We start from the raw sequence: 18,797 nt of genomic DNA on the forward strand, positions 1-18,797 counted from the left end.
GGACTACTTTTACTTCATTCTACAAAGAATGTAATCTCCTATAAAAATGTCAACTGACATTCTTTACGACTAAGACATCAAATGTCAAAAAAAGAGGACAATCTTCAATACAATACTGAGTCTATATGAACTGAGAATTCTACATTTATAATAAAGAATAGAATTATACAAATTCCCAATTTAATGACTATGTGTTATGGTTTGGATGTGAGGAATCCCCGCAAAGCTCATGTGTGAGAGAGTGCAAGAAGGTTTAGAGGAGAAATAATTGGGTTATGAGAGCCTTAACCCAATCTGTGAATTAATCATGATGGGATTAACTGGATGGTAACTGAAAACAGATAAGGTATGGCTGGAGCAGAGAGGTCATTGGGGGCATGGCTTTGAGGTATATATTTTGTCTCTAGCAGTGGAGCCTCTCTGAATGGAGCCTGCTGTCTATGGATTGAGACCTCTGAAACTGTGAGCCACCAAATTAACTTTTCTTCCTCCATAATTGTTCTGGGGTCTTTTAGTTGCAGCAGCCAAAAAGCTGACCAAAACACTATGGAAAACAAGTAAATTCACTAAGATGAAAGATAAAGAGCCTTTAAGAAAGAATTCAAAGCACTTTTAAAATAATGGCCTACCTTAGCTGCTGGGGATTTTCATGGACACCAATCACCCAGTAGTGATCAGACTTTCCTTTGCAGTGTTCTCTCGTGTTACACACAGGAGTCCATGTATTACCAAGCCCTCTGTTAAGCATTCGAACACAGCCTTCAGAATCCACGTAGCAGGGGGTACCTGTATTCCAACAAAAAAGAAATTACTTGGAGATATAGCACATATTTGTTAAATAAATCCTGTTTCAAAAAAAAAAAATACCAAGGACTTAACTTTATATATATATATATATATATATATATATATATATATATATATATATATATATATATATATATCTTTATTTTATTTATTTATTTTTATGTGGTACTGAGGTACTGAGGATCGAACCCAGGGCCTCCCATGTGCTAGGCAAGCGCTCTACCACTGAGCCACAATCCCAGCCCCACCAGGATTTAAGTTTTATTTCAAAAAGCAAAGTAAAAAAAGGAAAATAACCCAAGACTGCCTTCTGTGAAATTTCATGAACCACACAGACTATGACCTAACAGAAGAAAAAAACTGCATGCGATATGACTAAAATTTACCCAAATAAAGAGAAAAAAACACAGTTTCAATGAAAACTCTGCCATCTGCTGGAATGTAACAGTAACTACTTTAAGCCAATTACAGGGAAAAACAAGAAAAACATTAACGACAACAAAAAAACCCAACATCTGAAGGCTCCTTCCAGGTAAAGAGAGATTTGATAAAATGATTAGAAACTGATAGGAGGTAATGATATAAACAAATATCTTTGTTACTCTTTTCTTTCATAGCAGAAATGTTTCCTACTTACTATGCTCCCACCTCAGGAAGTGCATGACAAGTTATCTAATTAACCCTTTTCATACCTGTAGCTTCATACCTCTCTCACTCTGAAAACATTAATTTCCTCAGGGATTACATATGATTGGAACTTGGGAAAAGAAAAAGCTATATAAATGGGAACTATTATTATTAAAGCATAAATGACTAATAATAGCCCAATAGAAAACAAATCCAAAAATGGTCAACACTTTAAAGACATATAAACCGGGCACAGTAGGGCATGCCTGTAATCCCAGGTACTTGGGAGGCTAAGGTAGGCCAGGTTTGAGGCCAGTCTGGGCAACTTAGCAAACCCCTGTCTCAAATAAAAAAATGAAAAGGGTTAGGTTTGAAGATAAGTAGAGCACTTCTGGGTTCAATATCTGATACAGCAAAACAAACAAACAAACAAACAAAATTGAGGTTTTCAGTGATGTAAACAAAGACCATACATTGCTAATAACAAAAATATTTAAGCCTCTGAGAGAGGAATAACAAATGCTTTAAAATATGGTATTCTTTCCTGTCTTTCAAATCATATCATAAGCCACTATAAATGGGTCTAAAATACACCATCCAACAGAAACACGTGAGTCACAAATGTAATGTATATAACAAATACATACATATGTTACTTAATATATGTGTGTAAACACATTGCAAATTTATTATTTGCAGTATTAGTCCAGGGCAATCACTGCCCATGCTAGGCAGTTGCTCTACCACTAAACTACTTCCTCAGCCCTACACAAATATGAATTTTTAATTCATAATGCCTCTTTTAAAAAAGGAGGGATAGTTAATTTTAATGTCTTATTTAATCCAATATATCCAAAATATCACCACTTAAAAATGTAACAACAGAAAAAAGATTAGAGTTTTTTATATTTTTCTTTAATACTAAATTTGGAGAATATACTTACAGAACATTAGCCACATTTTAAGTGTTCAATAGCCACATGTGGCCAGTAGTTAATTGCAATGGACAGGACAGTTCCAGAAAATTCTTAATTTTGTGTACAATCTGCTAGGAAAGATCCTACTTTACTGTTGATTTGTATTTCCTCCTTGCTGTCTAATAAATAAATATTAGGAAACCATTTCCATTAGTAAGTTTCTAATGTGAATTCTCATAAAAAGAAATCTTGTTCTTTACACATATTACTTTACCTAACAAGTGCAGTTTCCAATTCTGCCAACATGTTAAAATACAGAAATTAATGTAAAATATAGACAACTTATCTTTGAAGAAATTAATTAAATTTATTAATGATTTTCTTCTTGAAAAGTGAGCTTAATATAAAGAAAAAATTAGCTTGCCTTCAGCTGAAAAACCAACCCAGACAAGGTAGGATTTCCTTGTAAGAGGAAGAGGATCACCATGTAAAATTTGTTTCTTCTTTTTCCCCAGCTCTAATAGTTGAACTCCAAGGCACTGATCTCCATCAAATCCTGTACCTAGTGAGAAAATGTAAATATAAATCAAGCATTGAAGGTTATTCAGCAATAATGCAATCTAAATTATTTTCTTGATTGATTTTATGTTTCAATTTTAGAATAACTAGTACTATTTTTATAGACAACCCATGTGAGGCACCATTCAGGTATTAGAAGTAGAATAACATGTTACATGGACTATTTATATAAAATGATTATAAATGATATTCACTTAATTAAGATTTATTTATAAAGAACTTATCATGTAACCCTAGGCACTGGTCTAGACAATGGGGCTACAATGGTAAACAGTTTTTTTCCCCCCATGAAATTCATACTCAGGTTGAAAAAGAAATTTAAAAGATTCAAGAAGAGCAAAAAACGCTACCAAAGATTTGAAGCAAATATGTGCTAGAATGAACTGAGAGATTAGTTTAGATTATAGTTAGAGGTGGCCTTTATGAGAAAGTAAAATTTATTTATTTATTTATTTATTTATTTTTTTGGAGAGAGAGAGAGAGAGAGAGAGAGAGAGAGAGAGAGAGAGAGAGAATTCTTAATATTTATTTTTTAGTTCTCGGCAGACACAACATCTTTGTTGGTATGTGGTGCTAGGGATCGAACCCGGGCCGCACGCATGCAAGGCGAGCGCGCTACCGCTTGAGCCACATCCCCAGCCCGAGAAAGTAAAATTTAATCTGAGATATGAATTGCAAGTTGCAGCCAGCCATGCAAATGTTAAGGAAAGGAATACTACAAGAGAAAGAGGGAATCACTGATGGAAGGTCCTCGGGCAGGGGCAAGCTCACAGTGTTCAAAGTACACAAAGTAGCAGGTATGGCCAGAACATGGCAAAAAGAGAAAGTGGCAAGAGATGAGGCTACAGAGGGCAAAGGTCAGCTCGTGTAGGATCAGATCACCTTACCAGCTACAGTAAGAAGTCTGACTAAAAGTGAAAGAACCTCAGAGATATTTGAGCAGAAGAGGGAGATGATCTGATTTTCATGCTGCTGTGTGAAAAACAGACTGTGAAAGGCCAAGAATGAGAGCTGAAAGAATAGATAGGCTATTATGGCAGTCTGACATGACATACTGGTTGGTCCAGGGTATGAGTGGAGAAAATGAAGAGACAGATTTGGAATCTGTTACTCCATAGAACTGACACAACAATATAGCTTTTCTAATGGAGCTGATTTGGGAAGTGAGGGAAAGAGAAGAATTGAGATGCCTACATAGAGTTTTCAAGTGAGCATACTATAAAAGATATAACTTTATTTTATTAACTTTTTTGTTTTTAATTTCAATAATATATGAAAATCTAGATATGCAATAAGGTACTACTAGTGATATCAATTTAGAAGTCACAAACACACAGGAACTTCAGAGAAGCCAAGAAAGTATATCTGATGGAATTGTTAAAAAAAAAAAAAAAGTGCAAATATATCAATGGTAATCTTGGTAAGACCAGTTTTAAGACCACAAAGTGGTGGGGACTGCAGACAACATGAAGTGAGGAAAAGGTGGCAGCAGCTTTTGAAAAGTCACATTTAAAGTTGTTTTTGTCCTTTACACTAGGAGTGAGTTAATTTTTGAGTTTTTTTTTTTAATTTATGAAAGTTCACTGACATGCTTGCCCAAAGATGCGATTTAGACATGTAAGTAATCAATCAGACTTGGAATTCTCTTGACAATACCACTTAAGTTCTATAAAGTTCTCATTTTCTTTGCTATTAGTACATACAACAAAATTCTCCACATTCAAAGATTACACTGATGCAAATACTAAATAAATGCAAAAGCAAGACAAAAAGTACCAACAAAAAGCTCAATAATTTCCATATTACTGCAGGTCATAATATAATTTATGAAAGACTGAAAAATCTACCTCTGTGATAAATAATGAAAAGCTGTTCTCCATGTCCTGCCATTGACACCACAGGTCCAGGAAGGCTGAAGACCTCTTTTTGAACACCTCCAATAGTAAATAATCGAAGGAGCAAGGCACTAGTGGCAGCAGCAGCCCATCCCTGACCCAGACATATGGCTTCAATATCCTCATTCTGAGGCATGTCTACTATCCACTCTTTGCTTGAATCCCAAGAACTAAAGTGCAGGCAGTGAAGCTTGCTAAAAAAAAAAAAAAAAAAAAAAAAAAAAAGAGAGAGAGACAACCCAACTTTTTTGAGATGTTTTACATATACAACTAATCATGAAACCCAATAACAGTTCTCTTACTAAAAAAGTAACCAAATGAGAAAAATGAATATTTATTACACATAGTAGAATCAGAGACTACCAATCACTGCCAAAAATTTCATGTTTCAGTTTTTTTTCCTTTGAGCATACATATATAAATGTAAGTTCTTTTTTTTTTTAAAGAGAGAGAGAGAGAGAGAGAGAGAGAGAGAGAGAGAAAGAGAGAGAATTTTTAAATATTTTTTAGTTCTTGGCGGACACAACATCTTTGTTTGTATGTGGTGCTGAGGATCGAACCCGGGCGGCATGCATGCCAGGCAAGCGTGCTACGGCTTGAGCCACATCCCCAGCCCAAAAGTAAGTTATTCTTTAAGCTTCAGAATACAGATACCATAAGTATTTGGAATCACAAACAGCAGTGACATTCTGAACAGTAATTTTAATATCTAATCTTATAAAAAAGGTAATATTGTATAGGGCTGTGAAATATATTTAAGGAGAACAAAAAGGATATCTAAAATCAAAACTGCACGTGGAAATATATGTTCTAATTATGCAAGATAGGGGCTGGGGATGTGGCTCAAGTGGTAGCGCGCTCGCCTGGCATGCGTGTGGCCCGGGTTGGATCCTCAGCACCACATACAAACAAAGATGTTGTGTCCGCCGAAAACTAAAAAAAAAAAATAAATATTAAAATTCTTTCTCTCCTCCCTCTCTCTCTCTTAAAAAAAAATTATGCAAGATATTCTGTGTTGGAGTCACTTACTCAACAGTATTTTTGTATTATTGAGGTTGTTTTTGTGGTGCTAGGGATCAAATCCAGGGCCTTGCGCATGCTAGCCAAGTGTTCTACCACTGAGCTATATCCCAGGCCTGTGATTATTTGAATAACCTGATTTAACTTGGTAATAAATGAAGTATTGAATTGATTTTATAATGTGTAAATTAGCACACTAATCAAAATGTTAAAATGACCTAATATAGCATTCACTGGATTTTAATTAATGTATTCAGTCCCATGAGGATCTCATTAAAATGCAGATTCTGATTCAGAGGGTCTGGGTGAGATCTGAGATTCTGGGTTTTCAACAAATTCCAGGTGACCCACAACGCTAGGTTGTGAGCTATACTTTGAGCACAATAAGCAATTATGTATCATTAGAAGCATTTTAATTTCAAATCACCTAGGAGAAGTAAAATCCATCCATCAAGTATATCAAGAGTATCAATAAAAGAGATCAAGAAAGACTAATCTGGCTATAATATTAAAAAAAAAGAGAAAGAAAAAAACATTTTTCCTTAAAAATAAAAAACCTCAAAAACAGCTGCATCTAAGTCCTTATTGTGATTTTTTCCTAGCTACCTACGTATTAACTACTATCAAAACATGTAAAGACCAAAATATATTAAAAACAGCAAATTAATGAACAGTACTTTTGTTTTTCCTTATTCATACTTTTTTTCCCCAAGGAGTAGATTTCAAATCTAATCCATAGCAACCGCAAAAGAAAAGAAGCCGGGCTTGGTAGTGCCCGCCTGTAATCCCAGCAACTCCGGAGCCTGAGGCAGGAAGATCTTGTGTTCAAGGCCAGCCCCAGCAACTCAGTGAGACCCTATCTCTAAATAAAATACAAAATAGGGCTCGGAATGTGGCTCAATGGTAGAGTGTCCCTGAGTTCAATCCATGGTACCAAAAAATAAGAAAGAAAAACAAAACAAAACAAAAACATGTAAATAGTTGTAGTAGTAGTTACACATTTGTCAAACCATCATATCATATACCTAAAATAGGAACACTTACTGTACGTAAATTACACTTCAACAAGGTAAATTTTAAAAGGAGGGTTCATACTGATAGATACTTTCATTTTCTAAAAATCTGTACTTTTTTCCCCTAACGAATATGTTACCCTTATAACAACACCAACAGCGTAAAAATTAATCCCATCTTTCTTAAGCTACAAATTTTGTCGTGTCATTTTGTTTGATATGTAGTTAAGAGAATGTAATTCGGAGATAATTAGAGCAAAATCAGACACATGTTCTGAAGTATTATGTGTAAGCCAGTACTTGTACCAAATGCTTTTATCTGAAATTTCATACTATAAAAGATATAACTTTATTTTATTAACTTTTTGTTTTTAATTTCAATAATGTATCTAGCAGCTCACCAGTGCCAAATTCTTCCTAATAATCTTGAATTTACCTTGCTAGTTCATCAGTGCTTTCACATGCCAACAAAATAGCTTCATGGGATAGATCTGCTACTGTATAATTCAAAGCATTTGACAAGTGTGTTGCATGGTGTATTGAGGTATCGTGGAACTCCACATCTATGGCATTGTCATGTTCATCATTATAGCAGCGAATAATTCCAATCGAGTTCCACACCTACAAATATGTAAGATAAAATACAAGTCTGAGGAAAACTGAAAATAAAAAAATCAGTAGGCTACAGGAGTATGAATTAACAATACTGTAACTCAATCTGTATCAAGGTTTAAGTTATAGAAGCTATCACATCTCATCTAACTCTAGTTTCAGGTAGCAGTAGCAGTATCAGAACTATAATTACTAATTATTCTTTTCTTCCTGAATTATAAGCATATTTATTAACAAGTTGAGTATTTAATGTTTAAAAATTACATGACTTTTTAAAAACCTCAAAAGAAACATTTCAAAACTTTAATTTATTTATGTTATGTATACAAACAAAAAAATTTTTTTTTCTGTTCCAACTAACTGGTTTACATTATAGGATAAATAATATATTTTAAGGCAACATAAATTGACAGCATTTGGAAAACTAATCTTCCACTAATGTCACTACATGCTCACACTATGCCCTAGTATTTCTAATAAAATTATCGCCAATACTTAATTTAATTATATAGTCATTTTGAATATACCTATGTATTTATAACTATAAATAAAACTATATATACTTAACTAAATAATTATACATAAAGTATTGACACTAGTAAGAAAAGATGTTACTTGATGATTACTGATGGCAGCAGTTTTGTGAATATTAAACATCACCATTTTTATTTACAAAAAAAATTATGCCAGGTCTTTATCTTTCAAAAAGACAATAGGTAAAATTCCTCAGAGAATAAAACCTCAAATATCCAATAAACAGGATACTAAACATCTTAAGCTCTCAAACTTGAAGCAAAAAATAATAGTTCATCAATTCAAAAAGTATATATTTAATGCCTACTGTGCAATATCTTGCTTTAAATGCTATCAGTTTAAAAAAACAGGGTTGAGGGTATAGTGCAGTGGAGAGCACTTACCCAGCATGCTAGAGGATCTGTGTCCAATCCCCTACCACCACACACACACACACACACACACACACACACACACACACACACAGAAACAAAAACCAGAAAAATCTCTATCCTTGCAGAGCTTACATTCCAGGAAAGTAGGATGAGGAAAAGGGGCAGATTCCCCATCTCCATTAGTACTTATCACTCTCTAATACATTACTAGGAATCACCATCTAAAAAGTATCTTCTAACTAGTAGTTTGGAATAAGAATAATCTTCTACATAATAAATACACGAGAAACAAGGTTTGGACATCCAGCCATGAAGTATTTCAAGATATATAGTCATATTTATTTAGATTCATTATGTCATTTTGCAAAACAGATTTTTTTTCACATAATTTTCAATAATGTTGAAATAAGAGTAAAACTGAGTTAATCATAAAATAAGTCAACCACAAAATTATAATCAACCAAAGTGTTCCAATCCATTTAATCAAGGTTTTGAAAAAAATGTTTGTCTTTTTTTTAAATCCAACACAATAAACTATCATTAGAAAAAATGCTGAGAAATTATTTTAAAAGTTAAATGTAGATCCAAGGCTTACCATGAATCTGTGAGTGAGATGTAAGGGTGTAGAGCCTGACTGGAATGGCTTTTGCTGGGGAGTTGGAATGGGCCCATCATAAAATGGCCTTTGGGATGTTACAAGTGGTAGATTGTGAATGCTACCTGCCTGATCTTCCTCCTCCTCTTTGAGAAGACCAGTTTTTAGCATTGTAACATCTGCAATACAAAGAATATAATGATAAGAATCATAAATACCAATAACCTTGGAAAAGAAAAGCATTATGGAATCTAATAACCTTTCTATTCATACTTAAAAGTATGATGGTTGCCTTAAAGTTTTTTGGAAACTATTTAATGTTTAAAAATAAATGATAAACATCAGCTAACATACGGTTATGCAGACATGGATATGTGGCAAACATTTTCTTGGAAAGAATGAAGTGAGACTGTCATTTAAGAAAAATAACTGACAGAATTTGTTGCCAGTGATTAAAACTGAGAAAATCAAAATATTGGAAAACTTGTATTTGCTACTATAAGCTTGACAACTTCCTAATATTTAAAAACTTCTAGTGAGGATTAGGGATATATATAGCTCACTGGTAAAATGCTTGCCTAGCATGCATGAGGCCCTAAGTAGTCCCCAGTACTACAAAACACAAACAAAAACTTCTGATGAGATTGGTTATGATAGTAACAAATATATTTTATTTATTTATTTGTTTATTTTTTGGTGCCAGGAATTGAACTCAGGGGCACTCAGCCACTGAGCCACATCCCCAGTCCTAATTTGGATTTTTTTTAAATTTAGAGACAGGTTTCACTGAGTTGTTTTTCCTTACTTTTGCTAAGACTGGCTTTGAACTTGGGATCCTCCTGCCTCAGCCTCTCTAGCCTCTGGGATTACAGGTGTGCACCACATGCCCAGCTATATAATTTTTAATGTGCCAATGAGGAAGGTCTATAAACCTCAGTGAACCATTATTTTCCAAATTACAAAGCATGTGTTAAAAGTTAAATATGGTTTAGAAAACAAACAAACCATTCAAAGTTCAAGTTAAACTAATGATTTTATTTTTTAATATTTATTTTTAAATATTTATTTTTTAGTTATAGGTGGACACATATTCATATGTGGTGCTGGAGATCAAACCCTGTGCCTCATGCATGGTAGGCGAGCACTCTACCTCTGAGCCACAGCCCCAACCCTAACTAATGGATTTTAATAATAACAGAGCTGAAAATCAGTTCACTGAAGCTTGCAGATTCCACACTGAAAATAATCTTTAAGACTATCATGTAGGCTGGAAATGGAGCTCAGTGGTAGAGCACATGCATATCACATGAGGTTCTGGGTCTGATCTACAGCACTACAAATAAATAAATCTCACACACACACACACACACACACACACACACAAACAGTATCAAAAATTATCTATAACTCTATCAACAGGCTTTTAAAATACTTCTCCCTTCACGTATTACATCTTTTGAGTGAGATAAAATTTTCTTCATCCCACATACTTCAAGTACAAGCAATACATGGCAATAAATTTAGTTCAGGAGCAGATGAGAGAATCTCTCTTCTACGTTAGATACCACAAAGATTGTGATACCACCATTCTTTCTCTATTTTTTTAATTAACAAAAATTTATTCACAGGGGGGCTGGGGATGTAGTACCATGCTTGGTACAACACTTGCCTTACATGCACAAAGCCCTGAGTTCAATCCCTAGCTTTGTCTCCCCACCATTCCACCCTCCCCCCCCACAGGGCACAGTGGCACATGCCTATAATCCCAACGACTCAGGAAGCTGAGGCAGGAGGATCATGAGTTCAAAGCCAGCCTCAGCAACTTCATGAGATCCTATGTCTAAATAAAATATAAAAAAAGGATGGGGATATGGCTCAGTAGGAAAGTGCACCTGGGTTCAATCCCTGGTACCCGCCCCACATGTTTACACTTAATAAATTTATTTATTTATTTATTTATTTAATTTTTTTTAAAGAGAGAGAGAGAGAGGAGAGAGAGAGAGAATTTTTAATATTTATTTTTTAGTTCTCGGCGGACACAACATCTTTGTTGGTATGTGGTGCTGAGGATCGAACCCGGGCCGCACACATGCCAGGCGAGCGCGCTACCGCTTGAGCCACATCCCCAGCCCGACTTAATAAATTTATTAATGCTATTTTAAAATTTGTTTTTACGTCCAATATGGTAAATAAAAATAGACATAACCCCCATAAACAAATGTTCTTTAGAGATCGTTAAGATTTTTTTAGAATGTAAAGTGCTCCTGAGTCCAAAACTTATAAAGACTGCTATTCTATAAATATTATATGACTTAAATGCAGGAAAATTCGCCACTGTACATTGGCATTTTACTAGTTATATTCAAATATATTATTTTAGTATATAAGTTGTTGCAACAGGCACTTTATTTGAAGGTGTTAAATTATAATCTCAATTTATTTAACAGACATAATAGTATTCAGTTTAGCTACTTGAATTAGCTTAGTAGTTTGCATCTTTCAAAAAACTTATTTATCTAAGTTGTGGAATTTATGAGCACAAAGTTTCATACTATCTTCAAAATCTTATTTGGTTGTATTTTATACTTTTAATGAACCTCAATTTGAACAAGCCATATTTTGAGACTGGGGATATAGCTCAGTAGTAGAGCAATTATCCAGCATGCATGAAGCTCTCAGATCAATCCTCAGCGCCACACACACACACACACACACACACACACACACACACACGCTAGCCATATTTTAAGTGCTCAACAGCCACACATGGCTAGCATCTACCATAGTGGATAGTATAAGACTATAGGTACTATCTATGTTAACTATTCCTTGTTCATTTCTTATATTAATAATTTGTGTCTTCTCTTTCTTGATCAGTCATGATATACAGTTTTCTATATTATTGACTGTTTCAAAGAAGTAGGTTTTAGTTTCAGTAATTTTATGGTTTTTCTGTTCTCAGTTTCACTGGATTCTGCTCATTATTTCCTCCCTTCCTCTTTGGGGTTTAATTTCTTCTTTTTCTAGTTCACTAGAGCAGAGGCTTAGATCACTGATTTGAAACACTTTTTTTAACATAAGGATTTGTTGCCCTACATTCCACAAATTTACTTTATCGGCTTTAATAAAAAACTGAAAAATTAAACAAGGTGGATTATCACATGCACAAGTCAAACTCATACCAACTGAATTTTCATCATCTTCTAGAACATGACTTCGTTGTCTAGCATGATTGGAAGCCAGCATGAGGTCATCATCGTCGTCATCATTTATAGCCCCTCTTGAAAAAGAGGGCATCTCAACTGCATTATCATTTAGAAAATCACCAGCATTACTTGTATTATCACCATCAAAAAGATCGTTGTAATCCTCTTCCACTCTGCTAGATACCTTGAATAAATTAATATAAATTAGAATGCATTAGTGAATTATTTGGAGAAAATTACTCAAAAGGCATTTTTTTTTTTTAGTGCTAGGGATTGAACCCAGAGCCTCATTCACACTAGGCAAGTGCTCTACCACTGAACTATATCCCCAGACCCCAAAGGCAATCTTCCAATATGTACTTATAAACCATGGTAACTAAGCAAATGCCTGAAATATAAGCATATTATACTCCTTAGATAAGATATATTTGTTTTAAACAACCTCAACTAAAGTGGTAAAATTAAAGAAAAACAAAGGAGGCAAAGATATCCAACATATTTAATCATATTTCCTAGAATTATGAACATACCATTGCAGGAGTTGGATGCCACTGTAAACAAGTTTTTACATCACTTTACACAAAGTAAAATAACAAGCAGATTCGTGGCAAGAGTTTACAAGTTACTCCTACAGGATAAAAGAAACTGCACAAGTACTTCTAAATATATTTAAGCATATAATTTGATAAGTAATTAATAACTAAATGTTATATTTAACCATTCCAGCTACGGTCTTAAAAGTGTATGTACTAAAGTTGGCTAAAAACTTTTTAAGGGGCTGGGGATGTGGCTCAAGCGGTAGCGCGCTCGCCTGGCATGCGTGCGGCCTGGGTTCGATTCTCAGCACCACATACAAACAAAGATGTTGTGTCCGCCAATAACTAAAAAATAAATATTAAAATTCTCTTTCTCTCTCTCCCTCTCTCACTCTTAAAAAAAAAAACTTTTAAAAAAAATTTTCTTATTGGAAATTGAGGGTTGTGCCTTATATTTATGATGAAGGCTATAAAATATTAATAGGTGTTGTGACAGAAATATGTGAAGAGTGAAAGCAAAAAGGAGAGAGTGGTCAATTCTAGATAGTAGGTGTGGGGAGCCATTCTGACACGTGACTGGGTGACTCCCGTTAAGGGCCTGAGGCGCTCTGGCTGTGTCGGAGCTTTCCCGACCCTTTCCTGATGAGAGAGCCCATCCGTGTGGGGGTGTGCGTGACCACTGACCCCGGAGACCCAATCATTGGCCCTGACCTTGGAGTGCAGCCCCCCCTCAACCTTCATTGGATGGAATTCTCCCCTGAATCTCTTGTCCCCCAAATAAAAGGCTACTCCCCAGCGTGTTCGCTCTCTCTCTCTCCTGCTAGCCCAGAGTAATCCTCGCTGCCCTGCTGGGCGGCTGGAGGCGGGAACCAGGGAGGCGAGCGTCTCGGACCTAGCAATGTAAAATAAGGTACTGGTTTGTGTGTTTTATTTTGATCTCTTCTAACTAACTTAATGCCTAGAACCTCATTAATGAAACCACTGCGCAGGCCGCGTGGTAGAAGCAGGATTTAAACATTTTATAAGAGGTAACCTTGGAATTAAAAATTTTTTTCTTAATTAACATTTTGTTTTTAATTAATGTTATACATGCTTATGTACTAGTCAGTTTTATAATTTAATAAATAATATCCTAGTATTATTTTTAATCATATATAATAGATCCTATTAATTTCTTTCTACAGAAAATGAAGATTTGGTGGCCTTTTAAAACCACCAAGTTCATTCATGTACATTATTTTCCTATCCTAATCCTCCCAATACAGATAGGTTCTCATCTTCATGTAATCGATGCACAGTATTTACATTATTAAAATCATGCAAGTGAATAGAAGGAAGACTAATAGAGTATGGGAAGGGAATCAGAGAGAGGGAGAACAGGAAAGAAAGAGGACATGATGGGGATTAAAATAAAGAAAACTATATTCATTTATGACTATGTCAAAATGAACTCCACTATTATGTATAACCACAATGGACGAATAAAAACTAAATAAATTTTTAAAAATTATATAAATGCTATTCATGGCTGAATAATAATAGCCAATTCTTACAAAGTATTCTAGATACTCTTCTAATCTACATATTCATTTCATCCTCATAATAACGCTAAAAGGTATTCCTATCTTCCTTTTAGAGATGTAATATATTAGGATTGCTTTTCCTTTCTTTTACAACTTGTTGTCTTCCCTGTAATTAAGAATCTCTTGCCAGGCTCAGTGGTACACACCTGTAATCCCAGAAACTTGGGAGATTGTGGCAGGAGGATTTCGAGTTCAAAGCCAGTCTCAGCAAAATCAAGATGCTAAGCATCTTGTGAGACCCTGTGTCTAAATAAAATACAAAATAGGGCTGGGGATATGGCTCAGTGGCTGAGTGCCCCTGAGTTCAATTCCCCATTACCTGCTCCCCCCAAATCCTTTGTCTCTTTCAGTATTTTTTTCTCATTTTTTGTGTACAGATTTTTTGGTACAGATTTCCAAAGATGATTCTTCCAATCTCCTGCCTGAAAAGCATAAGACTGGCTGTCAATATTTTGAGAGTCAATTAGAAGTGATCAGGGAATTTTGGCATTCAAGTACCTACACTTTATTTAAGTCTGCGTTTTCAGTACAGTATTCCCTATTCCTCCCTTCATCCAATGCTGCTCAACTGTACTCAGTATTCCTGAACCAAGGAACTTCTCTGTTACTTTTTCCAAAGAACAAACACATCTCTAACATTCTGCCAGAATATATGTGGGGAGGGCAATTACCCAGCTGTGCACAATGATATTGAGGCTGAAAGGATCTTTTTGCTTATTAAATTAACCCTGTTGTCAGTCCCACTTTTAGAAGTCCCTATTGCTACCAAGATATGTCAGGGAATTTAGTCAGGCACTCCAAAAGTTTTACCTCAGTTTCTACCCATTGAGGTCTTAGAATCGAACTTTTTGAGAACCTAAAGGTAGTTTCTTCCGAGATCAGACGCATTCACGGTGGTATGGCAGTAGACATAAAGGTAGTTTCTAATCATCCTTCTATCTTATAGCTTCCCAAATTAATACACTCACCTACCTTGTAGATCAAGACATCACCTCCTTCAACTCAGTATGGACCAAAAGAATGACCAGAACACAACATTCTTTAAACAAATAGCAGTCAGGGGTACAAGATGTATTTCAGCAACCATCTACCAAGAAGTGGAAAACTACCTAGGGTCCAACTACTTATTCCAACTGTGGGACATAAGGGGAAGTTTCAGCATCTGGTTCTTGATTTTCTTGTACCATTATTTACATGGTCTCTGTATCTAGCCTATTGGACTTACTGCTATACATGTGTTATTGGGTGGCCCAATCTTAAAAGGTGCTTTGTGAAGTTTGGACTCATACTAAAGCACTATCCATGTAGGATTAGAAATTTCCTCCTCAAGACTGTTTCAGAGAAATTTGCTAAGGCTTCCTATATTTACTTGGGACTGTTCAAAGTGTCTTTTCTATCCTTTTAGAATCAGATTGTGGTCATATATGTGCAAAATGCACTCCTTCTACCTTAGGGTTAAGAGTAGTATACCAGGAAATTTAAGCTAATAATTTTATATAATTTGAAACTAAATTACTATTTTATTACCAAATTCAAAATTTTATATTCCCATTCTACATTATTTCTAATTATATTTGACATAGAAATGACAAGACAAGTTTGCTTATTTTTTAATGTTTTGCATTTCTGATTGGAGTCAACTTTTCTAAATGAAAATACTTTTTGATCCATTTATGTGTGTGCGTCAAGAAATTAGGGAATCACACATTAGAATTTTTAGCAAAATACTAGATAATAAAATATGAAAGCTGAAAAAATTTTTCTTTATTGTAGTTTTAATGAGGGCTTCAGGAGAAGCAGAGATAAATGGATGCATTTAGTCTACAACTAACTGGAGGTCTAAATTAAGACTTGAAATATGAAAAGGTATATTTGTCACATGGGGTGAATAATGAATAAAGGCAAGGAAATATAAAACAAGGTGGCTTATTTAAAGCACTGTAGCAAAGCTATATGACTAAGCAGAAGAGTTGTAGAGGGAACTGTAACAGCTTAGGCTAATTCAGAGCAGAAAAAGTTTACAAACCAAAATGAGACCTGTTACAACTATTAACTCTTAAGTTTTGGCTATAAAACATTTACCTAACAATCCTCAGAATACAGGATACTAAAATAGTATTTAACAAAGAAAATTCCTTGGGAAGACATACAGAGGGAAACAATTTCTAATACATTTGGAAAACATTAGGTTACACAAGTTGAAATGGTTACATAAGCTTAATTATTATTAAACACTAATAATAATGTTATTACTGAGCATGTAAGTTAGTAACATGAATGGTACTTTTATAATAAAGTACGATAATTTGTGATGTCTTCCAAAGCTCCAAAAACACTTTGAAGAAACTGTTTGACCATATTACTTATTACCTTCCTGCTTGACATCTTTCCACTGGAGTCACATACATTTTCCAGGAGTCCAAGGTTTCCCTCTGCATCAGTATAAGATATTTGACCACAGGTAGGATGCCAGGCCAGGCCACAGATTGCATAACCTTTCTCATGTTTCACCCTAAAAACAAATAAAGTGGGCTCTTAAAAACTGTGAAGAAAAACATAAACTATACAGTTATTTACATAATTTTAATTAGAAAGGGTGAAATGACTTTTTACAATCTAAAAGCCACTATCTTCATTCTCGTTAATAATTAAAACTTTAAAATGTTTCAAAATAAAACAAAATATAGAAATGAATAAAAGCAATATGTACTGAATCATACCTTTCCATGCAGTCTTTGGTTTCCACATTCCAAACTATAATTAAACCATTAATACTACCTGCAGCTAAGTATTGCCCACAGGGAGACCAGGTTACTATATTGAGGGTCTATAAAAAAAAAGAGTTAATAAATAAATAACAATTGTATATAACTTGAAACTAAATTATTACCTTATTACCAAATTTAAATTTTTATATTCCTATTCAATATTATTTCTAATTTGACATAGGAATGACAATACCAAGTTTGCTTTTTTTGGTGGGGGGACACCGTGGATTACACTCAGGGGCACTTAGCCACTGAGCCATATCCCCAGCCCTATTTAGAGACAGGGTCTCAGTGAGTTGCTTAGCACCTCACCATTGCCGAGGCTAGCTGTGAACTCGAGATTCTCCTATCTCATCCTCCAGAGCCACTGGGATTACAGATGTGCTCCACAGAGCCCAGCTTCAAGTTTGTTTATTTTCAAACTTTCTTTTTCAATAATATTCAACTATTGCTAGCAGGTATTACTTTGTTTATCATGAGCAAACTATACTGCAACAATTTTAAAAGTAAAATCTAAAAAATTATTACATTAAAAAAAAAAAAAAAAACCAAGTATCTTCTTAGCATTCACCATCAAGATAAGGAAACTAGTAACTGAAGTGAATTTTATAAGCCATTGCTGACCTATTGGGGCCTATGCTTCCTTCATTGCAAAATATTTGTATGCATGCTTGTGTGTTCGTAAGAGAGAGTGAGAGAGAATATAAATCAATAACCTTCTTTGCTCTAAAATTTCAGAGACTATGATCACAAGTCTCAATGAAACTCACTTAACAATAAAAGCCAATCAATGATAATTCAAGAATAACTTGTTATAATTCTCTGCTAGCATTAAATTTAACTTCTTATAAATTAAAAGATTTTCTTATCAAATCTCACAAAGGATAAAGGTAAGATAAGACCTATATATATCCAGTTATTGATAGAATGAAAAAAAGTTCAGGGGATAGAAGGTAGACACAGACACAGCAGACTATAGCTGTTCTTCACTTCCAATATTTAACTGCTACTGTATTTTGTGAAGTTTTCAATAAAAACTCTCTGTAGCCTACTTAGAGTGTCAATTACAAAACCTACCTGAGAGATGAAACTGTCTGAAAGATCAAATTGATTATTCCAAGTGTCTCTTCTATATAATTTTACAGATTTTTCCACAGGAACTGCCAATAACTATTAGGAAAGATAATTTAAACAAAAGTTTGTATTAAATTCAATGTGAAGGGGGGCAAAAAGGCATATAATTCATCCAGATAAATTTATAAGGTGTATAAGCAAATTTATTCAATCCTCAGTACCAGGGGTAAAGTTCATGGGACACCAAAGGGTATGCTGAAAGTCTCCCTCCTGTCCCTAAATTCTATTTCTACACCTCAATGGCAATTAAGCATAGATTACACAAGAATGTGTACATATATTTAAGTATATATATAAATATTTAAATATATACACACTCCCACTCTTTTTAGTTAGTAAACATTTCAATATATACACACACTCCCACTCTTTTTAGGTAGTAAACAGTAGCATCATACATATACCTACTATTCTACAGCTTGATGTGTTTTACTTAATATATCTTAGAGATTATTCCATTGAAGGACATAAAGATATACCTCATTCTAACAATTAGAGAAACTCACTTTCAGAACTACCATAATTGATTTTACCAATTCTTGTAAATAAACATTCAGAATGTTTCCAATCTTCTATTACTAACAACAGTGGTACAAC

General features: G+C 34.4%; 1 protein-coding gene across 1 annotated transcript in view; it reads right to left on the reverse strand.

Annotated features, from left to right (window-relative positions):
- The window catches only part of WDHD1 (WD repeat and HMG-box DNA binding protein 1), a 57,541-nt gene that overhangs the window by 26,037 nt on the left and 12,707 nt on the right, over window positions 1-18,797 (reverse strand). The window contains exons 7-15 of the mRNA XM_081291240.1: window positions 18,144-18,236; window positions 17,019-17,125; window positions 16,669-16,810; window positions 12,156-12,363; window positions 8,974-9,152; window positions 7,295-7,479; window positions 4,778-5,019; window positions 2,776-2,913; window positions 630-786 (exon numbers count right to left, since the gene is read on the reverse strand). Of these exons, the coding sequence (XP_081147366.1) occupies window positions 630-786; window positions 2,776-2,913; window positions 4,778-5,019; window positions 7,295-7,479; window positions 8,974-9,152; window positions 12,156-12,363; window positions 16,669-16,810; window positions 17,019-17,125; window positions 18,144-18,236 (1,451 nt within the window). The remainder of the gene's footprint in view (window positions 1-629; window positions 787-2,775; window positions 2,914-4,777; window positions 5,020-7,294; window positions 7,480-8,973; window positions 9,153-12,155; window positions 12,364-16,668; window positions 16,811-17,018; window positions 17,126-18,143; window positions 18,237-18,797) is intronic.

This window comes from Spermophilus citellus (assembly GCF_964194105.1).
Source record: "Spermophilus citellus genome assembly, chromosome: 4".
Taxonomy (NCBI): Eukaryota; Metazoa; Chordata; class Mammalia; order Rodentia; family Sciuridae; genus Spermophilus; species Spermophilus citellus.